At 40.5% G+C, this 21,590-nt stretch overlaps 1 protein-coding gene across 5 annotated transcripts in view; it reads right to left on the bottom strand.

Annotated features, from left to right (window-relative positions):
- Cab39l (calcium binding protein 39 like) overlaps window positions 1–21,590 on the bottom strand; it is a 117,503-nt gene that overhangs the window by 13,367 nt on the left and 82,546 nt on the right. For all 5 annotated transcript variants that reach the window (XM_060391104.1, XM_060391107.1, XM_060391105.1 and 2 more), the window contains 3 exons: window positions 16,795–16,963; window positions 7,917–7,976; window positions 6,002–6,067 (listed from right to left, as the gene is read on the bottom strand). In XM_060391104.1, coding sequence (XP_060247087.1) covers window positions 6,002–6,067; window positions 7,917–7,976; window positions 16,795–16,963 — 295 coding nt within the window. The remainder of the gene's footprint in view (window positions 1–6,001; window positions 6,068–7,916; window positions 7,977–16,794; window positions 16,964–21,590) is intronic.

The raw sequence follows: 21,590 nt of genomic DNA, 5'->3' as shown, positions 1-21,590 counted from the left end.
AGGAATTGTTGAAGTTAGTTACATTTATGAGTTCAATTCAGATTAAGTCATTTCAATTTTATCCTCTGCTCACACAAGCTTCAAACATTAGCCAGGTGTGGTGGTGCACACCTTTAGTCCCAACACTTTGGAAGCAGAGGCAGGTGGATCTCTTGTGAGTTTAAGGCCAGCCCATTCTACAAAGCAAGTCCATGACAGCCAGGGCTACAAGAGAAACTATGTCTAGAGATAGAGAGGAAAGAGAGAGAGAGAGAGAGAGAGAGAGAGAGAGAGAGAGAGAGAGAGAGAGAGAGAAAGAGAAAGAGAGAGAGAGAGAGACCCAGTTGTGGAGACATGAAACAAGTTCAAGGCCAGCCTAAGCTTCACAAGGAAACCCTGTCTTGAAACATAAGGGACTGGAGTATAGCGAAAGCAGCAGAGCACTTGGATAGCATACTCAGAGCTCTGTGATCCCAGAATCTTATACTCATACACACAATATCCACGACCTTGAGCTCAGTATGCTCCATAACTGTGACTACTATCTTTCCTTCTTGAACCATGTTCAGAAATATATTTTTTAATTGAGCATGCTCAGTAATATACTCAACCCCTAAAGTGCTTTGCTATATGGAATAGCTTAGATTTCTTTAATTCAATGAGCGCATTACTTTGGAACAACTCCTGTGTTCTCAGTTCTGCAGGTAACAATATTTTTCTATTCTTCTAATTTGGGAGGGCTTGCTTATTCAAGCTTAGTAGTAAGATGTGCACAGCATGTTTAGTTTTAAGTTTTTTGGTTATTATTTTAAACAGCAGTGACAAGGACAACGGTGAAGCAATGCAGTGCAATACTAAAGCATCACAAAACAGGGTCATTCTAAGTAAATGGAACACATCTGCATTTTACTTAATCATGCAGCTAGTGTAATTAAGAGGTTCTCCTCTGAAATGTGCTATTTTAATGAAATTGACCAGAGCCAAAAACAAGTTCCACCAAGCTTCTTTTCTAATAATAATTTTTCTTGCTAGTTAGTAATTAAATGCCAGGATTCCGAAAGGTAAGAAATAAGTTCCTAAGCTCCAGCACATGAGAAAAAGGAATGTCTCTCTTAATTACTTTTTATTGGCACCAGGACTCTAAGCATTCCAAGACCAAGAAAGTCTAGGAAACTTTAGAACATGATTGGAGAATGCAGCAGGTAGCAAATACTTTGGAATCAGAAAATGGTTTAGCACTTCAGCTAGTTCGTATCGATGAAGCTGTTTGCCACTGTAAGTGTCTAACGTCTCATTTCTTACAATTACGGGATATCACTGACTAAACCACACGGTCCATAGTTGCGCATGTGATTATCAGGACAGTAGCTACTGTGACCACAGATCTAATTCCTTGAAGGAAACCAAGCTTGCATCAGCAGAGTTCCCCCGAGTAACTCTTCTCTTACATAGAAGGGATCCAGCAGTGTTGAATAAGCCTGATGGTAACATGTGAGCCCGTCCAGCCATTCACCCTTAGCTCCCTTGCATCAGGTGATGGATGCTGCACCACTGCAGCAGCATCTCTGCCTTATTGCCCAGCACTCCAAAGGCAATTCTCCTTGAATCACCTTTTTATAGTTCTGCACTTTGACACATACTTTAGTCTACTCCTCCCGCTCCCATCTAACTAATACTCTACTTTATTGTGTCTGTCTGTCAAATCTGAGATACCTGGACTAGAAAGGAATTTAACAAGAAAAGCAGGTCTGAGTAGGTTAATGAAGAACAGCAAACAAGCCTCATGGGAACACAGAAGCATTTGTAAATAAGTAGGAAAGGGAAAGTTGCAGGTGTTTCTGAATTAGGTACAAAGGTCTGCTCCAGGTCCAAAGAGAAGAACCTCTGGGTGGGAAAGGGCCCTGGGGCACCAAGCACAGAGAACTTGCCCACTTGTGCTGTCCAGAACTCCAGTGCTACACGGACAGGGTCTCCTCTCAGGGGCAGGCGTGCGCTGCTTGCACCACCTTCATCAGCCCTCTCGTCCCAAGTCTACCTAAAGGACATGGATCCCTTTCAGAGACTGAACTTGGAAAGGTGATTCTGGTTAATGACTAGCAATATTCACGTGAACCTAGTTTGATTCACTGAACAAAGGTCAGACTTCTGGGCAGGGATATAGTACAGTGGCGCTTGTTGACTGAGGCCCTTGGGGTTCTATCCCCAGCACTACAAAAACAAATAAATTAATAATAATAATAATAATAATAATAATAATAATAATAATAATATGCCAGCAGTTCTTTCCATAGTAAGGGTCTGGCTTAACCACATTAAAATATGAACAGGGAAAGAAGACAAGGTGGGCCAAAGCCAGCTAGAGAGGTGACAATGGAGATGTGGGCAGGGAGACAATCTGTTAGTTAAGAAGGAAAGACAAGAAAGGCCAAAAAGAGGACACTAGCTTTCTGACAGCCTGAGGTCTCAAAGACAGGAAAACACTGGCTCATGTTCTTGTTACTGCTGAAAATGGTACAAGGATAAATGCTAAAGACCACACCCTCATTTTTTCTACTTCATTTGGTTCAGTCACTTAGTATCATAGGAACTCTACTTTGGCTTAGTCACACTCACACTGAATAGCCATTTCTCACATGCTGGCCCTTGGGGCACTCTCCTCAATCTTTACTATTTCAACGCCACCTCCCTCCAAGGCCTCTCTTCTACAACACTGATAAGCTCCTCTGGCTGTCCTTCTGATTGTTATATAGGCCTAAAACTGTGGCAGTGGGGTTCAGCTCAATTTTCTTAATAATTGGCTCTGTGACAACTCTGTGTGTGTGTGTATGTGAGATACACCCCTCCCACTTTTATTCCCTACTCCCACCCCCCTCCTATCCTCTTAAGCCCCATTCATCCCCACAAGTCCTTTTCCACATCCAGGCCTTTTTTTTTCCTGTGGCTACTCAGTTTAACCAGGGCATCTGTAGGCTTATGGGTCTGGTGCCTCCCAGTAGAGTTTGATGGACTCATCACTGGGTATATAACTAAGACAAGGACTCCTTGGTCAGAATTGCCAGTCATGAATAGCTAAGCAGGGAGCTTCAGCACATATCTGGACATAGGACAGGACAGTTTTGAAATCACTGCTCTGCCTGAAGGTCAGTTCCCTGCATCCCTGGCACAGCACAAAGTTTCTCTCAATGGGTCACCTTCCATTGGCTTCTATGCAATGGGAACTCAATAACAAGTGGTGACTGGCTGAATGAAAACTGACCTGCCAATTATATCAGAAGTTGGGACAGTGATAGCATAAATATAGGGGACAAAGCATGACTAATGCAAAACCACAGGAAAAGAAATAGAAAGATACAGACAAAGCAGACTTAGTCCATCACCTTAATTTAAAATGCATCAGACTTTAAGAACATATGTAGTGTCATTATCCTGACGTCACAAGTGAGCTGCCCAGCAGCTGACAGATATACACACTGCACAGCTAACATAGGATTACTAGCTGACAAAAAGTGTGCTGAAAATCCGAGTGTGATCTGAAGGACAGAGGTGCAGCGCTAGTCCACACCACATCATCAACACTGTCCCACCTGTTCTTGCCCAACCAAGAGCTGCTGTTTCCGAGCAACTTTTTCTGGAGGGGGGGACAGGCACTTAGGGCGCAGGGCTGTACTGTGTTGTCTCTTGAGCATTTCCACTGGCAATTTATGGGGATGTAACTTTAGACAGCGACTGCCTATTGGTCTTACACCGTATTCAGACTCATTTTACATTTTCACACTTAGGCCTCTGCTCAAAAGCCAACTGGTAGAGAGGACTTGCTGCCATTCCAGCTGCTCTGGCACACAGCTAGCCCCAGACATGGCTTTCTTTCCATTGTATGAAACCTTGCCCCAAAGAACTGTGACTCTTTGTTAACTAAGGCTTTCTTTCGTAGTGGGAACATTCCAGATTCTACTGGAATGTGGCCTCAGTCTGCTAACCTTCCCTTTCAGTGCTTAGCACACCTGAAAGCCACCAAGCAGGCTCACCTGCTGTGTGATGCAGGTTAGTGTCTGCTGGCTGAGTGACCATTCTCCTTGCCGCTGCTTTCCCCAACACTTCACCAGCATTTCTGATCATTAAGAACCAGCTCCCTGTGTGTGTGTGTGTGTGTGTGTGTGTGTGTGTGTGTGCATACATGCGATATGTGTATCATGAAACCAGTGTAGAGTTCAGAAGACAATCTTGGGTCTTGGTCCTAGCCTTCCATTTTGAGACAGGGTCCTTCTTGTTCGCAGCTATGAATAGAAGTCCCAAAGCAATTCAGCTCTCTAACCTCCATATCACAATAAACAGTTGTTTTCCAGTCAATACTTTTAAAGAGTTTATCATTTACTGAACTTAAAACCTTCAGGGGAACTTAAATGTTCACAGGTGTCCTACTACTAAGCTGTCTTCTAACCTAGTTGAAATTTAAAACACTACGCTTTTTCTGGCATTGTCACAATAAGTCCCAGCTGGCCCACAAGCTTCCTATGAGTCTCCTAGCTCTGGTTCCTACCCTCCTACCTCTCTGTAGGGACATGCTAGAATTATAGACACATATCCCATCGCGTTCTGCTTTTTTCTTTTCATTTCTTTTTTTTTTTTTTTGAGACAGAGTTTCTCTGTGTAGCCTTGGCTGTCATGGACTCCCTTTGTAGACCAGGCTGGCCTGAACTCAGAGATCTGCCTCCCTGAGTGCTGGGATTACAAGCATGCACCACTGCACTCAGCTCACATTCTGCTTTTTTAGTTTTAGTTTTATATGTATGGGTCCTCCTGGTGCCCTTGGAGGCCAAGAGGCTATCAGATCCCCTGGAATAGGAGTTACAGAGGGTTGTGAGCTGCCATGTGTGTGCTTGGACTTGAACATGGGTCCTCTAAGAAGAGCAGCCAGTACTTTCGATCACTGAACCATCTCTCCAGCTCATGCATCCTGCTGTTATACGGGCTCTGGATTACCCTCAGAGACAGCTCCTCAGTCCTGCTTTGCTTTCTTTCCCAGCCAACTATACCTTATTTTAACTTCTTTCCAGATTCTGTTCCAGTGAAGTTCTGCCAGCTTTTATTTTATTTTTTAGCAAGGTTTTATTTATATAATTAGACAGTTTCTTCATATAAGCACTTAAGTCCCCCTTACCTCTTATTGTGTGGTACTGAGCATCAAACTCAACCTTTGTGCATGCCAGTCAGGTGTCCTACTACTGTACTGAGCTGTACCTTAGCTTAGCTGATGTTTAAAACACCATTCTTGAGAATAACCATTTCTTCTGCTTCTTTGTTATACATGTAATTTGAGCATTTGAAGTTAAATAGCAAAGCTGTGGCTAAACTATGGTTCACAACAGTGCTTGGGGAATGGAACCTGGCAATGAAATGTGGTTGGCAAAATGCACTTTAGGAAAGTCTGTTATAATCCTGGGAGCGAAACGCATCCCTTAACATAGATGCCCCATGGTATTTCAACTCTATAAACACTATATCATACCTAACAGTTGTTGCTCCCATTCAAAAATACTAGGTTTATCATCTTCCAAACTTAAAGCATTGAGGGAACTGACAATTGGTGTTCTGTGTGCTGTACTTTGGAACTGTCACTTCCATGAGTGTCCTGCACAGAGATGCAGGAGAGGCACTAGACTGGCTCATTCTGCCTTTTGCTTCTACTGACGTGATTCCTACGGGCTCCCCTGAGCCTGCCTGACAGTCACTCCCATCTGTCACCTGCCCAGCTTCTCTTCACCTCTAAGGAGATCCCCAGGAGAGAACCCCGCAGTTCTGCTTAGTCAGCTTGGGTGTGGTAGTGAAATATCCCACACCTGAAGTCAGCATGCGTTACTGTTTTTGTTATTTCACTGCAAAGCTCAATCAGAGAATAAAGCCCACCCTAAACTTACTTTTCAGATTAAAGAACACTCTAAGTTTTCTGTATTTACTTGTGCAGAGTGGATACTGTGTGTTAACAAGATGTCAGCTTAAAGGGCTTAAAGAAATCTGGTATTACCTTTAAAGATTGTCTCTTTGTCACATAGTTCTCAGATTGCAGCAGTTTCTCATAGTCTTCAAAAATCTAAGAAAAGAAAGAAAGTCTGTAAGAACGGCAGTGTATCCTCTGCAGCAGGAGTGTGCTCACACCTTCAGAAGGTCCCCTCAGATCCAGCCCCACCACCACTCACAGGGAGGTCTCGGCAGCTCACTACTGTCCTGGACACAGAGAGGATCAGGATGGGGAGGTGAAGGGACACAGGATACAGCTGCTCATTACTTTTACAAATTAGAAATTGAGTTGAAAGATGAAATAATTTCAAATACTCCAATAATTCATTCTGATAAAACATTTATCTTCAAGATAACCTGTTCTAAAGAAATCTATCTCTGTACTTTGGTAGCTGCCCACAATTTGGGAAAAGAATGAATTACAGTTATAATGAATCCATAATGTCAGCAGGTGAGGCTTGGGTGACCACTGTCAGGCAATGAACACATCACCCCTACTGGCCTGTGGGGCATTCATGCATTCTCACAAGCAGCCATGACCATGACCCTGGGCATGGATCTTCCTGCCTCTCAATGTAGTCATTGGTCATGGGCTGGGCCCTTTGGGAGCACAGATTATAGCAGCTGGGGAAGCTTGGTACCTACTTCCCACCATTTGTGGGCACGTTGCTCAGAGAACACTGCAGGTGGAGGAGCAAACAGCTAGAAGCAAAAACGCTCAGAGACAGAAGAGACAGCCTCAGAGTGCTACATGACAGGCTTTTGTGCACACCCACCAAAACTTGCAATTTAGAATTGAGAAGTACAATTATGCAGCTCAGACTAACGTCACAACACTATTCTTCTTCATAAGACCTTTATTCTACTCTTGAACACAGGGAAAAGGCTACAGCTCAGATAGGAAGGCTCTCCCTAAAGGCTTGTATGTTGAAAACCTGGCCCCCAGCTTGCAAACACTATTGAGAAGTGATGGATAAGAGGACTAACTTCATCAATAGTTGATAAAGTCATAGTTGAATGAATTGTTAGGAGAGGAGAGATAGGTCACCAAGGGTCATGATCTCTCTCTCTCTCTCTCTCTCTGTAGATATGTGTATGTGTGTGTAGTGTACATGTATGCATGTTTACATGTTGATGGCTGTCTTCTTTGTTGCTGTACAGTATATATTTAGATATGGCATCTATTTGAACCAAGAGTCTCCGGACTCTTCCTCTGACTCCTGGCTGCCATATAGGATATCTTTCCTTTACCACATACTTTCCAACATGATGCACTGCCACACAATAGGTTCAGAAACAGAGCCAAGTGACTATGGACTGAAAACATATTCCATAATAAAGCTTTTCTTCTTCCAAGTTATTTCTCTTAGATATCTTGTCACACAACAAAAAGATGATCAACACATGGCATTTTATAATCAATATAGTCACTGGACAAATTATGTTAATTGTGAATTTAAAATATAAGTACAGTGGACCCAGGATCCCCTAGTTCTTTTCCATTGTTCCTTTCAGCCTTTCCTCCTAGCCCATCTCCATTCCTTTGTGTCTCCCACCAATGCCGAACACTTTCTACTGTAGCCACCCCATATGGCTAGGATTCAGAATGGGCAACAGCAACCAAATGGAACACCCACCCTAAAAAGATGAATAAATATCTACACCAAACACATATCCTTCCAGTGCTAGGCAACGGGCAACCTAAATGCAGAGCAGTAAGCCTCTATCCTGGGCATCTAGAACTGCAAGTTTTGGCTTTGAAGGACACAGGTCCTTAGTTGGCAGTCTTGGAACTACAAGCCTCTGAGACTGCAGCCCAGTTCACAAGCCTTCTATACTCCCCACTTATATGTGGTTTCCATCTAACAGAATAAAAGGAGCCCGTGAGTAACAAGAAAGATGTCTTAAAACCATTTACTTACAGTGTCATAATTTTGTTCTAAGAACTCTGCTACCAACACTTTATGTCTGGTTAACAAATCCTAAAAGAGAATAAGCAGTGAAGAAAAGTTACTACAACTAGTGAGCTTTATAATTCATCAAAACAAAGGAAAAACTTTGCCTCTATAGGTTGACAAAGTTGGAAAAGAACATTTTCATTTACACCATAAAATTATTTCCATCCCCACTTTAAGATCTGAAGCCCAAGTTTGATTCAGGTTAAAATAATGGTGAAACACTGTGTGTCAAGTCTAGTGTTTTAAGTAGTAAAAACAATTTAAGTGTTTAACACAACACCTAGGAGGTAACTTTACAGAATATTTCTATATTGTTTATAATAAACATTCAAAGAAAGTCTGATGATCTTTAACAAAGGTCAGTAACTGATCTCCACCCCACACACTACAGAGGCTGGCCTCCAACTCCTGCGCTCAAGCAACCCTCGTGCCTCAGCCTGAGGATAGGGGTCACAGGCTTCAAAAAGAATTCTGAACGCCATAAAGCCCGACCCCAAAAACTAATATGTGAGATTTTTCAAGCATTCTGATTTTTCATTATTTTTCTAACCAGAGTGTGTGTGTGGTGTGTATGGTATATGTACAAGCATGTGCTCAAGTGCATCTATCTGTGTATGGGTGGGAGCCAGAGCATGATGTTGGGTCCTGCTCTGTCTCTACTTTATTGCTTTGAGACAGGCTCTCACTGAACCTGGTGGCCAACAAGCACCAGTGATCTTGTCTCTGCCCTCTATAGTACTGGGGTTAACAGGTAGCTGTGTGGCACACCTAGTTTTTGATGCTCTTAAAATGCTGGACTATTTCCAGCCCCGTAGCACCTGGACTATTCACTTATTTTTAACCTTGTTATGATTATTGTGTGTGGTTTGGGAAGAGGCAATGTGTCACGGCACTCAAATGGAGAGCAGAGACAACTCTGCAGAGCTACTTCTCTCATCCCACCCCTAATGGGTTCTGAGGCCTGATCTCAGACCAGGCTTGTGTAGCACCTGATGTACCTACTGAGCCATATTTGCGCCCCCCCCAATATGGAGGCAGCTGGAGTCTGAAGCACAGCACCGCCTGCTTGCTCACAGGCGAATGGCCCATGAGGTACACACCGCCAGCTCCTAACTTACAGAATGGATCCTCTCAGAGTTGAGGATCAGTCTTACCTTACTAGATACAAACTTGCTGAAAACTGCCAAAAAAAAAAGTATGAAGGAGCTTTTGATTATCTTTAACTCACACCGAAATCATATCCCTATTTTACTTCAATGTTAGAAAAAAAAAAAAAAGCCGCATTTAATCCCTTTTATATACTTACAGGCTAAATACCCAACTTAGATATGTGAAAAATTCAATTAAAAATAAGAGTTTTTTAACCTTTGCAGAATAAAGTCTAATTCATAGTTAATTAAAATTTCCCTAACACATAAAGAAGAGACAGGCAATGGAAATGGCAAAATCCACCTACTTCTACTCTGAACTATTTTTTTAGATTTATTTTTATTTGCATATGTGTATGTGTGTACGTATGAACATATGTGTAGGTGGGGCAGAGGGTGGGGAGAGGGGAGGATATGTACACAGTTGCTGTGTGACCAGAAGAGGACAATGGATCCCCTGCAGCTAGAGCTACAGGCTGTTGCAAGGTGTAGGACAGTATGCTTGAAATTAAACTCAGTTTCTCTGGGAGATGTCATCTGAGACATCTCTCTAGCCCCATTTATATTTTCTACTTTAATAACAAGCAAATATAAGTATTTAAAGTATTTTGCACAATTCTTTTGAGTTAACTTTTTTTTAAGGTGTAAATACATGTATTCTATATAGATGATACTCTTAAAATACTGTGAAATGGTCCAGTGGTTTGCTATGCTTTGGTCATTTTCTCCATGGTGCTGAGGATCACCCACAGACCTTGGACTAAATGTCTCCAAAGGGCCCAGTGCAGTGTTGCTGCCTGAGCTACTGGGAGGGAGAGGCAGCGTTTCTTATTTCTGGAAATGAAGTCTTACTATGCTGCTCTGGTGCAGGCTGGTCTTGAGCGCCTAGGTTACAGTGACCGTTGAGGCTGGGACCATAGGGTGTCTGCACAAGAAGCTCAGTTGGAAGAAGCGAGGGCCTTGAAGGGAATACTGGAGCTCAGCCTTCCCAGCTCTGCTTGCTTCTTGGTCTACATTAAAGTGTGCAACATTGGTCCATCACACCCTTCCCGCCAGGAGGCTCTGTCTCACCACAGGCTGTGTTCTAAAACTCTGAGCCAAAATGAGATTTAGGTTGTGTACCTCAGGTATCTTGTCGCACTAAGCTGGAAGGTAACATGACTCAGTCAGGTCACTTAGCGTAGGAATTACCTAATATATCTGCTTCTCTGAGTGATAACAAAAATATACTCTTACTGATTGTCAGAACAAAACACACTGCTATTAACAAGCATCAACATGCTCTATAATAAACCTTTGCATATCTAACTGAAATCTTGTATCCTCTGACCAACTCTTACTGCAGGATCATTCTGTTTTCTGCGTCTATAAGTTCAATATCTTTAGATTCCATGTATAAATGATACCATGATCTGTCTTCCTGTTGTGTCTTATTTTACTTGACAACTTTTGGGAGTTGCTTTTTTTGTCTTCCAGCTTTGTTTTGAGCAGTACTCTCTCTTGTTTCTGCCATCGAGCTGCATATCCAGGCTAATGGGCTCAAGCTTCTGGGTGAGTGTTCTGCCTATGCCTCTCACCTCACTACAGAGGTGCTGCAATCACAAATGCATGCTACCTCATTTGGCTTTTTATATGGTTTCATTCTGAGGGATGAAATTCAGGTTGTCAGGCTTGTGTGGGCCATCTCACCAGCCCATACATCATTTATTTATTCTGTCTGTCAGTGGAAACTTAGGTTGATTCCTTTTCCTGGATATTAGAACAATGGTGCAATAATTATTCTTCAACACATTTGCTTCATTTTCTTTGGCAATAGCCATGAATGAAACTGTTAAGTCTTAATGATAATCCCATTTCACATTTCTGAGGCACCATACTGTTTTTGACAGTGTACTAACTTTACCTCATATAAACAATATGCAACAGTTTAGTTTTCTCCACATCTTTGTCTCATGTAGCCAAGGCTACCTTCAAACTCACTAAGTAGTTGAGATTGGCCTTGAACACCTGATCCTCCTGCTTTTACTCCTAATTGCTGAGATGACAGGATTGTGAAACTCAGCAAGGTTTGGCCTTTTTCTTGGAGATGAAAGGAGGCTTTTGTAGTTTCATAATTTTCAAGTTCAACCACAATGCTATGGTTGTGACCACTGTGCTGGGATTTGGAGACATGGTATTATTTTTCTTAGTGGAGCAGAGAACTGAGAACTGTCCTGGGACTGGGGTTTTCAAGGAGGGAAATGTTGTATGAAGGCTCCACTCCTAGCCTGGTGGAGGTCTTTTCGCTCCTGTGTTAGCATCCAGGAGACAGGATGCTGTTACACAGCATCTGGGGCAGTCCCTGAGTGGACACGTGAGATCCTCATCTGTAGCTGCCCCTCCCCAGTCTGGTGGACGCCCCTGAGCAGCTTGTGGAATTTCCCATGCTCAGTGTCACTGTGGGCTACAGCAGACACTGTAAACTGTGCACCTGTGGGGACCCTCTATCCACTACACTAGTCATGACTGTGAGGACTGGCTTTCCCTGGGAAGCCAAACAGCATTTGGCAGATCATTGCTGTCCAGGAAAGTTTTGCCAGATTTGTATTCCCAGAAACAGAAGATTCAGGAGGGGTTCTTCTAGAAACAGAACCTTCAAATCAAACAGGCAAAATAAATTGAAATTAACTAAAAGAAAAAAGGAAACTATAAAAAATAGGATGAAATTCTGCTGCACAGACAATGGTATAGGTAGTGAACAATGTGTCTGTCTGTCTCTCACATACATCTGTCCTTGAGTGTGTCTATGATATACACATCCACGCATACTAAAATTGAAGGATCATATCACATGTACATGTTTATGTACACATACTTGTTAATTTATTGTAGGTCATAATATGGAGTGGGCAAAAAAAAATGTGCAAAAACACTAGTGAGGATCCTACCTAAAAAGGAAACAGTAGAAGAATATAAAGGAAAAAGAAGTGAAATTTTAAATAAAAAAAGATACTGAAGTGAATTCTTTCATCCTATTTCCTAACCACCTGGTTTGACAGGGCAAAGTTCTTCACAGTATCATTATTAAGCTTTTAAAAAAATGCTATTTTCATTTTTAATGAATCTTCTTTGGAGAAAATGTGGTGCTATGACAATGACACCTGTCTGCAGGAACAGTGAGGAGGTGCCACCTTCTGAGGTGTCTCCAGATGAAGGTGACTGCCAGTTCCCAGAGGAGGAAAATAAAATTCAAAAGCTCAAGAACACAAAACTAAGAGATGGCAGAATGGGCCTTCAATCAAGTAGACTCCTGGAGGGAGACAGCAAGGAGTGGATGGCTACAGGGAACCGTTAGAAGAAGACTGTACTACAGAATAGAACCTGGAGACAGTACCACTGGGAATGCAGCAATGAAGACATGAGGGATTAAACTGGACAACAATCATTCTAGAGCAAAACACAAGGGAAACAAGGTTAACTCTCCCCACCAAACCCAAAGCAAATAAAACCCAGCCAAATAAACTCTCTGAGACCTGCTACTTAAAAGGAAAACAAAGACTTGTGGCTACAGTTTCATCCTCAATTCTGTAAAAAGACCACCTGCAGAGGCCTCTGCTGACTCTCTGCTTCTATTCCCAGGGAACTAAGCAGATCCTGATAAGAAAAGGTGCTTTCCTCCTTCCCGTGGGTTTCCTGTATCCCATTTCCATCCCTAAGTGTGAGTTTCCAACACTAAGGAGCACATTCTATCCAGAACCTCCCTCCATGGCAGGTTCTCAGAAGCACTCCCTACCAGGCAACCCAGGGACCATTCTCCTAAGAACTAGAGAGGGCAACAGAAACCAAGAAAAAAGCCACCCAACAAAGATAAGACCAGACATCACACCAAGAATTGCAATCATACCAAACCCAGATGTCTAGACGCCAGTGTGAAAACAGAGTATCAGCTGGATAATATTCCTCCACTAGAGCCCAGCAACCTTATTACAGCAGACCCTGAGAAATGCAATACAGCTTAAGTTCAAGATAAGGACCTCAAAACAGCCTTTATGAATATGGTAGTGGTCCTTCAAGAGGAAAAGAAGAAAGCCCTTAAATCAAGAAAACACAAATAGTGGAAAGGAATGACAAAAACAATTTAAGACTTGCAAGTAGAAACAGAATGAATAAAGAAAACCCAAACCGAGGGAAAACTGGAAATAAAGAATTTAGGAATCCTAACAAACCTCAGAGACAAGCCTCACCAACAAAATACAAGACATGGAAGAATCTCAGGCATTGCGTACAAGGTACAAGAAATAGGTACCTCGGTTAAAGAAAACATTAAGTATATATATAAAAAAAAAAAATCCAGGCACAAAACATCTATGAAATATGGAACATTATAAAAGGACCAAATCTAATAATAGGAATAGAGGAAGGAGAAGAAACCCAAATCAAAGGCACAAAAACTATTTCCACTAAAATTTTCCCAGACTGAAAATGAAGATATCTATCAAGGTAAAAGAAGCATACAAAACACCTAGTTGACTGGACCAGAAAAAAAAAAATTCACACTAGTACATAATAAAAACACCAAACATACAAAGAATATTAAAAGCTGCTAAGGGTTTCTCTGTCATTCAATATTCCTCTATTGAGAATTCTCTGTTTAGCTCTGTACCCCAATTTTTAATTGGATTACTTGATTTGTTGCTTTTTAACTTCTTGAGACCTTTATATACTATGGACATTAGCCCTCTGTCAGATATAGTGTTGGTGAAGATCCTTTCCCAATCTGTAGGCTGCCGTTTTGTTTTGAAGACAGTGTCCTTTGCTATACAGAAGCTTTTCAGTTTTATGAGGCCCCATTAATTGATTGTTGACAGAGAAACACTAGTCCACTAGTGAAATCTAGTTCCCTTCTCAAGGAGCTCCTTGCATTCTCCCTTGAACCCTCCTTGTTAAAAAGGGTCTCTGGGAGTGTGGATTATAGCATGATTATCCTTTTCTTTATTGTTAATATCCACTTATAAGTGAGTGATACCATGTTTGTCTTTCTGGGTATGGATTAGCTCACTCAGGATGTTTTTTTTTTTCTAGTTTCATCCACCTGCCTGCAAATTTAATGATGACATTTCTTTAACAACTGAGAAATATCCATTGTGTAAACTTACCACATTTTCTTCATCCTTTTTTTTTTTTTCATTTGAGGAACATCTACACTATGTGCAGTTCCTGCCTATTAAATCACTATGACCATATTAAGTAAGTGCCCTTGTGGTAGGATGGAACGTCCTTTGGGTATATGCCCAGGCATGACATAGCTGGGCCTTGAAGTAGATTGATTTCCAATTTTCCGAGAAACTGCCCTATTGAACATGCTCCACAGAATTATAGGGTCCTCGGCAGGTAGAATTTTTTGGGAAATGTTAACATATGTGGTCCTGTTGGAAGAGGTTTGTCATAGTGGATGGACTCTGAGGTTTCCAAGGCCCACATCATTCCCACTTAGTTCTCTCTGTTTTGATGAGAGCTCAGCTGATGTTTCAGCACCATACCTGCTTTCCCATCACTATGATACCTACCATGGTATCCATGAACTCACCCTCTAAAACTGTAATACTAAAATGAAATTTCTTCTGTTATAGGTTTCCTTGTCCATGGTGTTTTGACATGGCAATAGGAAAGTAAACTACACTTATCAGAGAAGAAGGTTTTGAAACAGATAGGGCCTGAAGCCAGAATATCTGGGATCAAACTCTAGCTCTGATTTTACTAAGTGACCTAGATGATAGATTACATTATTTATTTGGTTTCCAGTTAAATCATTTGTTAAAAATTGTAAAAAAAAAAAAAAAAAAAGAAAAAAAAAGAAAATGAAGTTATGAGATAAAATCACTGATTTCTCATGTATATTAGTCATTTTTAATTTTGTAATTAGATTTTATTAAAGACATTCCAAAATGAAAAAAAAAGGCTGCTGGGGTAAATATCTAATAACATATAAAGGCAAATCTATTAGAATAACTTTTCTTTCTTTTTTTAAGATTTTATTTATTTTACATGTATGAGTGCTCTATCTGCATGTGTGCCTGTCGGCCAGAAGAGGGCAGTAGAGGGTATAGATGGTTTTGAGCCATCCTGTGGTTGCTGGGAATTGAACCCAGGATCTCTGGAAGTGCTCTTACTCACTGAGCCATCTCCAGCCCTAGAACAACTTTTCAATTGAGACTCTAAAAGCCAGAAGGGCCTGGATAAAATTTCCACAAACTCTAAAGAGAACACAGATGCGAACCCAGACTATTATACTCAGTATAACTTTTAATTAAAATACAGAAAGGAAGACAGTCTTTGATAAAAACAAAATTTAAGCAGAATCTATGTACAAATCCAGCCCTAGAGAAGGCGATTGAAGGAAAATGTCAATCTGAAGAGGCTAAAAATATCCAAGAAAACCCAAGAAATAAATATTTCCAGATCAGCAAATAAAAAATCCACACCATAACAACAAAATAACAGGAATCAACAAACACTGCTCATGTTAACTCTCAATATCAATTGTCAATTCTCTAATTACAAGGTACAAACTAATATAATTGATGAAAAAACAGAATCTACCCCTCTGCTATATCTAAGAAACATACCTTAACATCAAGAATAGACATCATCTCAGGGTAAAATGCCAATACTCTTCAAATTATTCCATAAAACAGAAACAGAAGAGACACTGCCTAATTCTTTTTATGAGGTCACCACTCCCCTGATTCCTAAGAAAGAGAATTACAAGCCAGTTTCCACTTATGTCGATGATGCTGTTATTTAATTTTGTAAGTATATGGTTTTCTAAAGCAACAATATTGAAGGTGAATGACTCACTGAATATGTAAGTTCCAGTAGCTTCATTTGCAAATTAGCTATACTGTTTTCTGACATGCTCTCTGAACATCCTTCTGATGGTAAAAACAGAGAGTAGAATTGCTGTTGGGGATTGAAGGGAGAAAAGGGAAGGTTAAGTAAAGAGTTTTATTTTTGCAAGATGAAAGGTATCTGGAAAAGGGTGCTCTAGGACTTATGTGGCAAGAAGGAAATGTGCATTATATCATGATTAAAACAATTTTAAATTAAAAAATTAATTTAGGTGAAATATATTTCCCATGTAACAACAAAGGAGGCAAAAGATAATAAATAGAGATGATTATACTGTCAAAATACAAAACAACAGATAATAAACACAGAAATGATTATACTATTAAAATACAAAATGTAAATACACACAGATGGCCAATAATATCAAAATGATACTATATTTGCTTTATGTTACCCCATGGAAGTGTGATACTGATAGAGTGATGTGATGTCTTCCTATTCCAGATGCCTCTATCTGCCTCCTTTCCTCACCCAGTTCCTTTCTGGAGGCAGCCTCTGTTGCTGGTTTCTACACACCCCAGCTACTCTGCACATACGCCCAAAGGGGGAATTATCACCTTAAGCTGCTGTTAATGTTCAGCAGTGCTAGCACATGGTAATATGTTCCTTCTGTCTCCTCAATGGACTCATCAGAAACCATTCCACTGAGCTTGTGCTAAGTTCTTTGAATACTTCTCTGCAATGTAAAGGCTCACCTCATCTCATCCATGGCTGGCTATATTCAGGCTTAAGGAGTAGAAGTGCCTCTTTAGAGTTCAGTCCACATGAACTATATAACCTTTCTGATTTAGAAAAAAAAAAATTACCTTAAAAGTAGCAAAGGCATCTGAAGCGATATCAAATGTGGACAGCTCCACATACTTGAAGAAATCTCTGAACTGATTAGAAAAAAGGATGATTTTGGCAAGTGGTTCATGTCGAATACATTCTCTTAGCATAATCCCACAGCGTAAGGCAATCTGTGGGGCTTCATAGCTAAAGTACAAACAAGAGAGAAAACAGAACAGTTATCCCATTAACAAATCTATTAATGGATCAAAAGAACCAGCTTTCAGTTCTGATAAAAGAAACACAGACACTATTTGTCACAGTTCATTCAAAGACCATTCATTCAACCCACTGCTATGTGCTGGGCACCATTCCAGATGTTGGGGACACAAGAGCAGACAGGCAAAGGTCACTTAGTGTTTTAGTAAGGGTGTGTTTGTTGGAGGAAGAGGCAGAATAGAAACAGTATAAAGGTCATTTCCTATATTATGAAGTGCTGTGAAAACTGAAGGCAGTAAACTGAGAAATGCAGAGTGACTATTTACATGTGTGCACGTGAAAGAGTATTAGTGAGTATTTTTTATTTAGACTGAAGGAAAAGGTAAAAGTTTCAAGGCAAAAACAACCTCCGTGAATCAGAGGAGAAGATATGCCAGCATGGTGGGCTGGAGGAAGCAATGACTAGGAGTGACAAGAGGGCAGGGCAGGAGCAGATCATATATACATTTGAAAGCCAAGGCAGGCAGTTTGGTTTTAAGTGTGATGGATAGTTTAAAGCAAGAAATTAACACATCCTAATTTATGTTTTAAATAGATGGCTCTGGGGTGGGAGTGACCCAGTGATAGAGCAACTGTCTAGCATGTTAGAGGCTCTGGGTTCAATTTCCAGAACCAACAAAAACAACAATACAATGATCCTGGTTACCCGGGAATAAAGAGCAGACTGGGTGGCTAGAGTGGAAGCTGGGAAGCAGGTGAAAGTAAAAAAGGATGGCTAGCAACAGTAAGAATTGCCTAGTAAGCAGCAGAGGCATGACACAAAACTGTAGGTAGATGCTGGCAATGTCTAAAGGAAGAGCCAATAAGACTTGGTAGTACTGGAGGCGGGGTTAGTGAGGAATGAGTCCAAGTTGAAGGTTTAAGAATGAGTCCTGTGCTTTTAGTTTAACTGGGGGATGGAGGTATCATGCATAATCTGATAGAGAAACAAGTTAGTGAAGAAGTTAAGAAATTGCCATTGAAAACAAACGGGACAGACATCGGAAGAGGGAAAAAACAAGCAACAGGACAGGAGCCTAACACAGAGGGCCTCTGAAAGTCTCTACCCAGCAGGGTATCAAAGCAGATGCTGAGACTCATAGTCAAACTTTGGGCAGAGTTCAGGGAACCTTATGAAAGAAGGGGGACATAGAAAGACCTGGAGAGGACAGGGGTTCCACAAGGAGAGCAACAGAACCAAGAAATATGGGCCCAGGGGTCTTTTCTGAGATTGATAGTCCAACCAATGACCATGCATGCAAATAACTTTGTACAGATGTAGCCCATGGCAGCTCAGTGTCCAAGTGGGTTCCCCAGTAATGGGAACAGGGACTGTTTCTGACATGAACTCAGTGGTTGGCTCTTTTAGCACCTCCCCCTGAAGGCGGAGCAGCCTTACCAGGAAGACAGTACAGCCAGTCCTGATGAGACCTGATAGGCTAGGGTTAGAGGGAAGGGGAGCAGGACCTCCCCTATCAGTGGACTTGGAGAGGGGCATGGGAGGAAATGAGGGACAGAGGGTGGGGTTGGGAGGGAATGAGGGAAGGGGCTACAGCTGGGATACAAAGTGAATAAACTGTAATTAATATATAAATAATAAAAAAAGAAATTGCCATTGACCATCAACATTAGTTTGGAGATGGCTAATGCCTAAGTAGTGATGACCCCCTGTCAACAGAGAGTACCCATCTTGAATTAGGGAAAGAGACAGAAGAGAATTATATATATATATATAGATAGATAGATAGATATAGATATAGATATATAGATATATAGATATGGTGATCTGAAAGCAACAGATGAGTTGCAAAGACAGTAGAGGAGATCACTAACGAGATCACTGAGATCATCAAGTTGAATTATGGCTTCTAGAAAAGCCCACTAGAGAAACACGGTATCTACTGTAGAAACATAGGAAGACTGCACACCAGATCTGCTTCATTTCAAAATAAGAAGTCTTTCAAATGTCAAATTCAGCATCTGAATGAATACAGGACTGAGTTGTAGTCCATTGTGTGATAAAATGTCAGGAAAATGGGTAACAGCCCAAATAAGACAATTCCCGTATTGAATGATGTAATGGACAACTTTATGTTAAGTGCATGGAGATAAAGCAAAGGTAGCTGTAACTATAGAACATAAAGAAACAGAGTTAAAACAAGATTCTACCATGGTTTTAAACAGACTGATCACTTTCATGTCAATTAAACATAGTACTAGATTTGTGGTTTTAGTATTAGGCCTAGAGAGAAATATAACTCTAAATGTCTCAGTTCTTGAGAAGGTCTTCTAGCACAATGTTCTTGGAAGACACGATAGTGTGACATCCACAAAAGAACACAAAATTTGAAAGGGGATCTACAACTTCCTGTTTTCTAGCTCTAATTGTGCCAAAGGCGTTTTGGTTTTGATGGTGGATTAAGTGCATAAAACATATTTGATATAGAAACTACAAATTTAATGTGAAGTTTCACAACTTCTATTGTGAATGCCAATTCTAACTATATCGAATTTCATTAAATTGTATAAATTTGGGGTCTGGTTTGTTTTGGTGTTTGCTGTTTTTACTTATTTTAAGTGCTTTTATAATATAAAATTTACCTTAAAAATTTAAAGAGTATAACATAAATTAATTTGTGGCAAAAGACTACATCTTCAATAAATGAAAAAAAAATGTCTGAAAACAAAAACTAAATAATTCTTAAATAAAACTTCGAAGAGATAGCTCAGTGGTTAAGAGGACATACGGCCCTTGCAAAGGGTCTGAGTTTGGTTCCCAGGATCCCTGCCAGATGGCTCAGAACCACTGGGCAGCTCCAGGGGAGAGCCAGCACCTCAGCCACAGGCACCTGCACTTGCGTGCACCTTCCCACACACAGATGCACGCATAAACATGAATGATAAGTAAATATAAGAACACCCAAAGCATTAAAAGTTACCAAAATTTACAAACCACTAATGATATCATTTTGTTGAGTGATAAAGGACAATGTACTCTTTTTCATATATCCACATTATTTGTAGGAAATTCAGACAGGAAAACAAGATTCTCTTTACTACACATTAGGAGGTAGGCTACTTTATAACATTTAAGTTTAAAAATACAATAGAGGAAATAGCAAAATATGTTCAGGGTGATACACTAATTTATTTTCATTTATGCTAAATGATAACCACTATTTAGTATTATTTTAGTATTCCCTTGTTAGCTTACAACAGCACAAATACCAATATATTCAGATAGACATAATTCTCTTTAGACTATACGGAAAACCAATTTATGTTAGCAATCTCTTTTATGAAAGGAATTTGAAAATCAGCCTACTGGAATTCACGATATTAGATATAATATAGGAGGGTTATTAAAGATATAAAGAGGGGCCTATTTTCTTAAATGTCAAGGAAAAACAGCAATTATACTTATCTAATTATAAATAAGAGTATTAAAGATACTATAAAATAGCCTGGCAGTGGTAGCATATGCCTTTAATCCCAGCATTTGGGAGGCAGAGGCAGGTGAATCTCTTGAGTTCAAGGCCCTCCTGGTCTACAGAGCAAGTTCTAAGACAGCCAGTGCTGTACAGAGAAACCCTGTCTCAAAAACAAAACAAAACAAAACAAAACAAAACAAAACAAAACAAGAGGCTGTAAAATAAAGGCCATTGGCCTAATGCAGTGACGTTCAACCTTCCTAATGCTGCAACCCTTCAATACAGTTCCTTGTGTTGTAGTGACCCTAATCATAAAATTATTTTGTTATTATTTTATAACTATAATTCTGTTACTGTTATGAATCATAATATAAATATCTGATATCCAGGATATCTAATATGCGACCCCCAAAGGGGTTGTGACCCACAGGTTGAGACCTGCTGGCCTAGAGAAAGAACAAGACTAGATAAACACAGTACGCAGAATAATTAAAATCTACACTCACTGGCTAAGGTACCTGTGGGCCTTCAGGCCACCAGTTTTATGTCCCGTCTCAGTCCTTGTATCCCCAGGGGATGAAGTTCTAACACATGGCATGTTCCTCATAGACTTAGCACCACTAACGCATCTCTCAGCACTAGTTCAGTGCCCAGCCTTTGTACTCTCCCTCCTTTGTACTCCCACAGAGCTGTCCCTGACCTCAGATTAGTGCTTCTCTTATTGCACATCATGTCACACTGTAGAAGTCACTACAAGTCAGGTCTACCACTTCATTTCAAACAACTTAGTTTCTGGGGATGTGTCTCACTCATCCTTTTACATTTTACCTATTCTTCCCAGTCCCCAATGGGTATCTAAGACCTAGCATGCTTTTTCAGTGTAAGCATATGATGAATGCAATGAATCTCAAAGTCAGGCTTATACAAAGGAGGATGATCCCCAGACAAGATCTCTCTTTCTTGAGTTTAGTTTCTGAGCTGAGACCATCTATAAAAAGTTTCCACTCTAAATTTTGGGTATAATTAGTTCTATTTTTCCTTTCTTTTAATGGAGTTTATTAGAACCATCTGTGATGCACTGATGGTTTATTTTTGAGAACTATGAGAACATTTACAAAGTACTCCACTTGGGAGAACACTTTCAA

The sequence above is a fragment of the Meriones unguiculatus genome, chromosome 9, assembly GCF_030254825.1.
Source record: "Meriones unguiculatus strain TT.TT164.6M chromosome 9, Bangor_MerUng_6.1, whole genome shotgun sequence".
In the NCBI taxonomy this organism is placed as follows: Eukaryota; Metazoa; Chordata; class Mammalia; order Rodentia; family Muridae; genus Meriones; species Meriones unguiculatus.
This window is presented reverse-complemented; position numbering and strand designations above follow the sequence as displayed.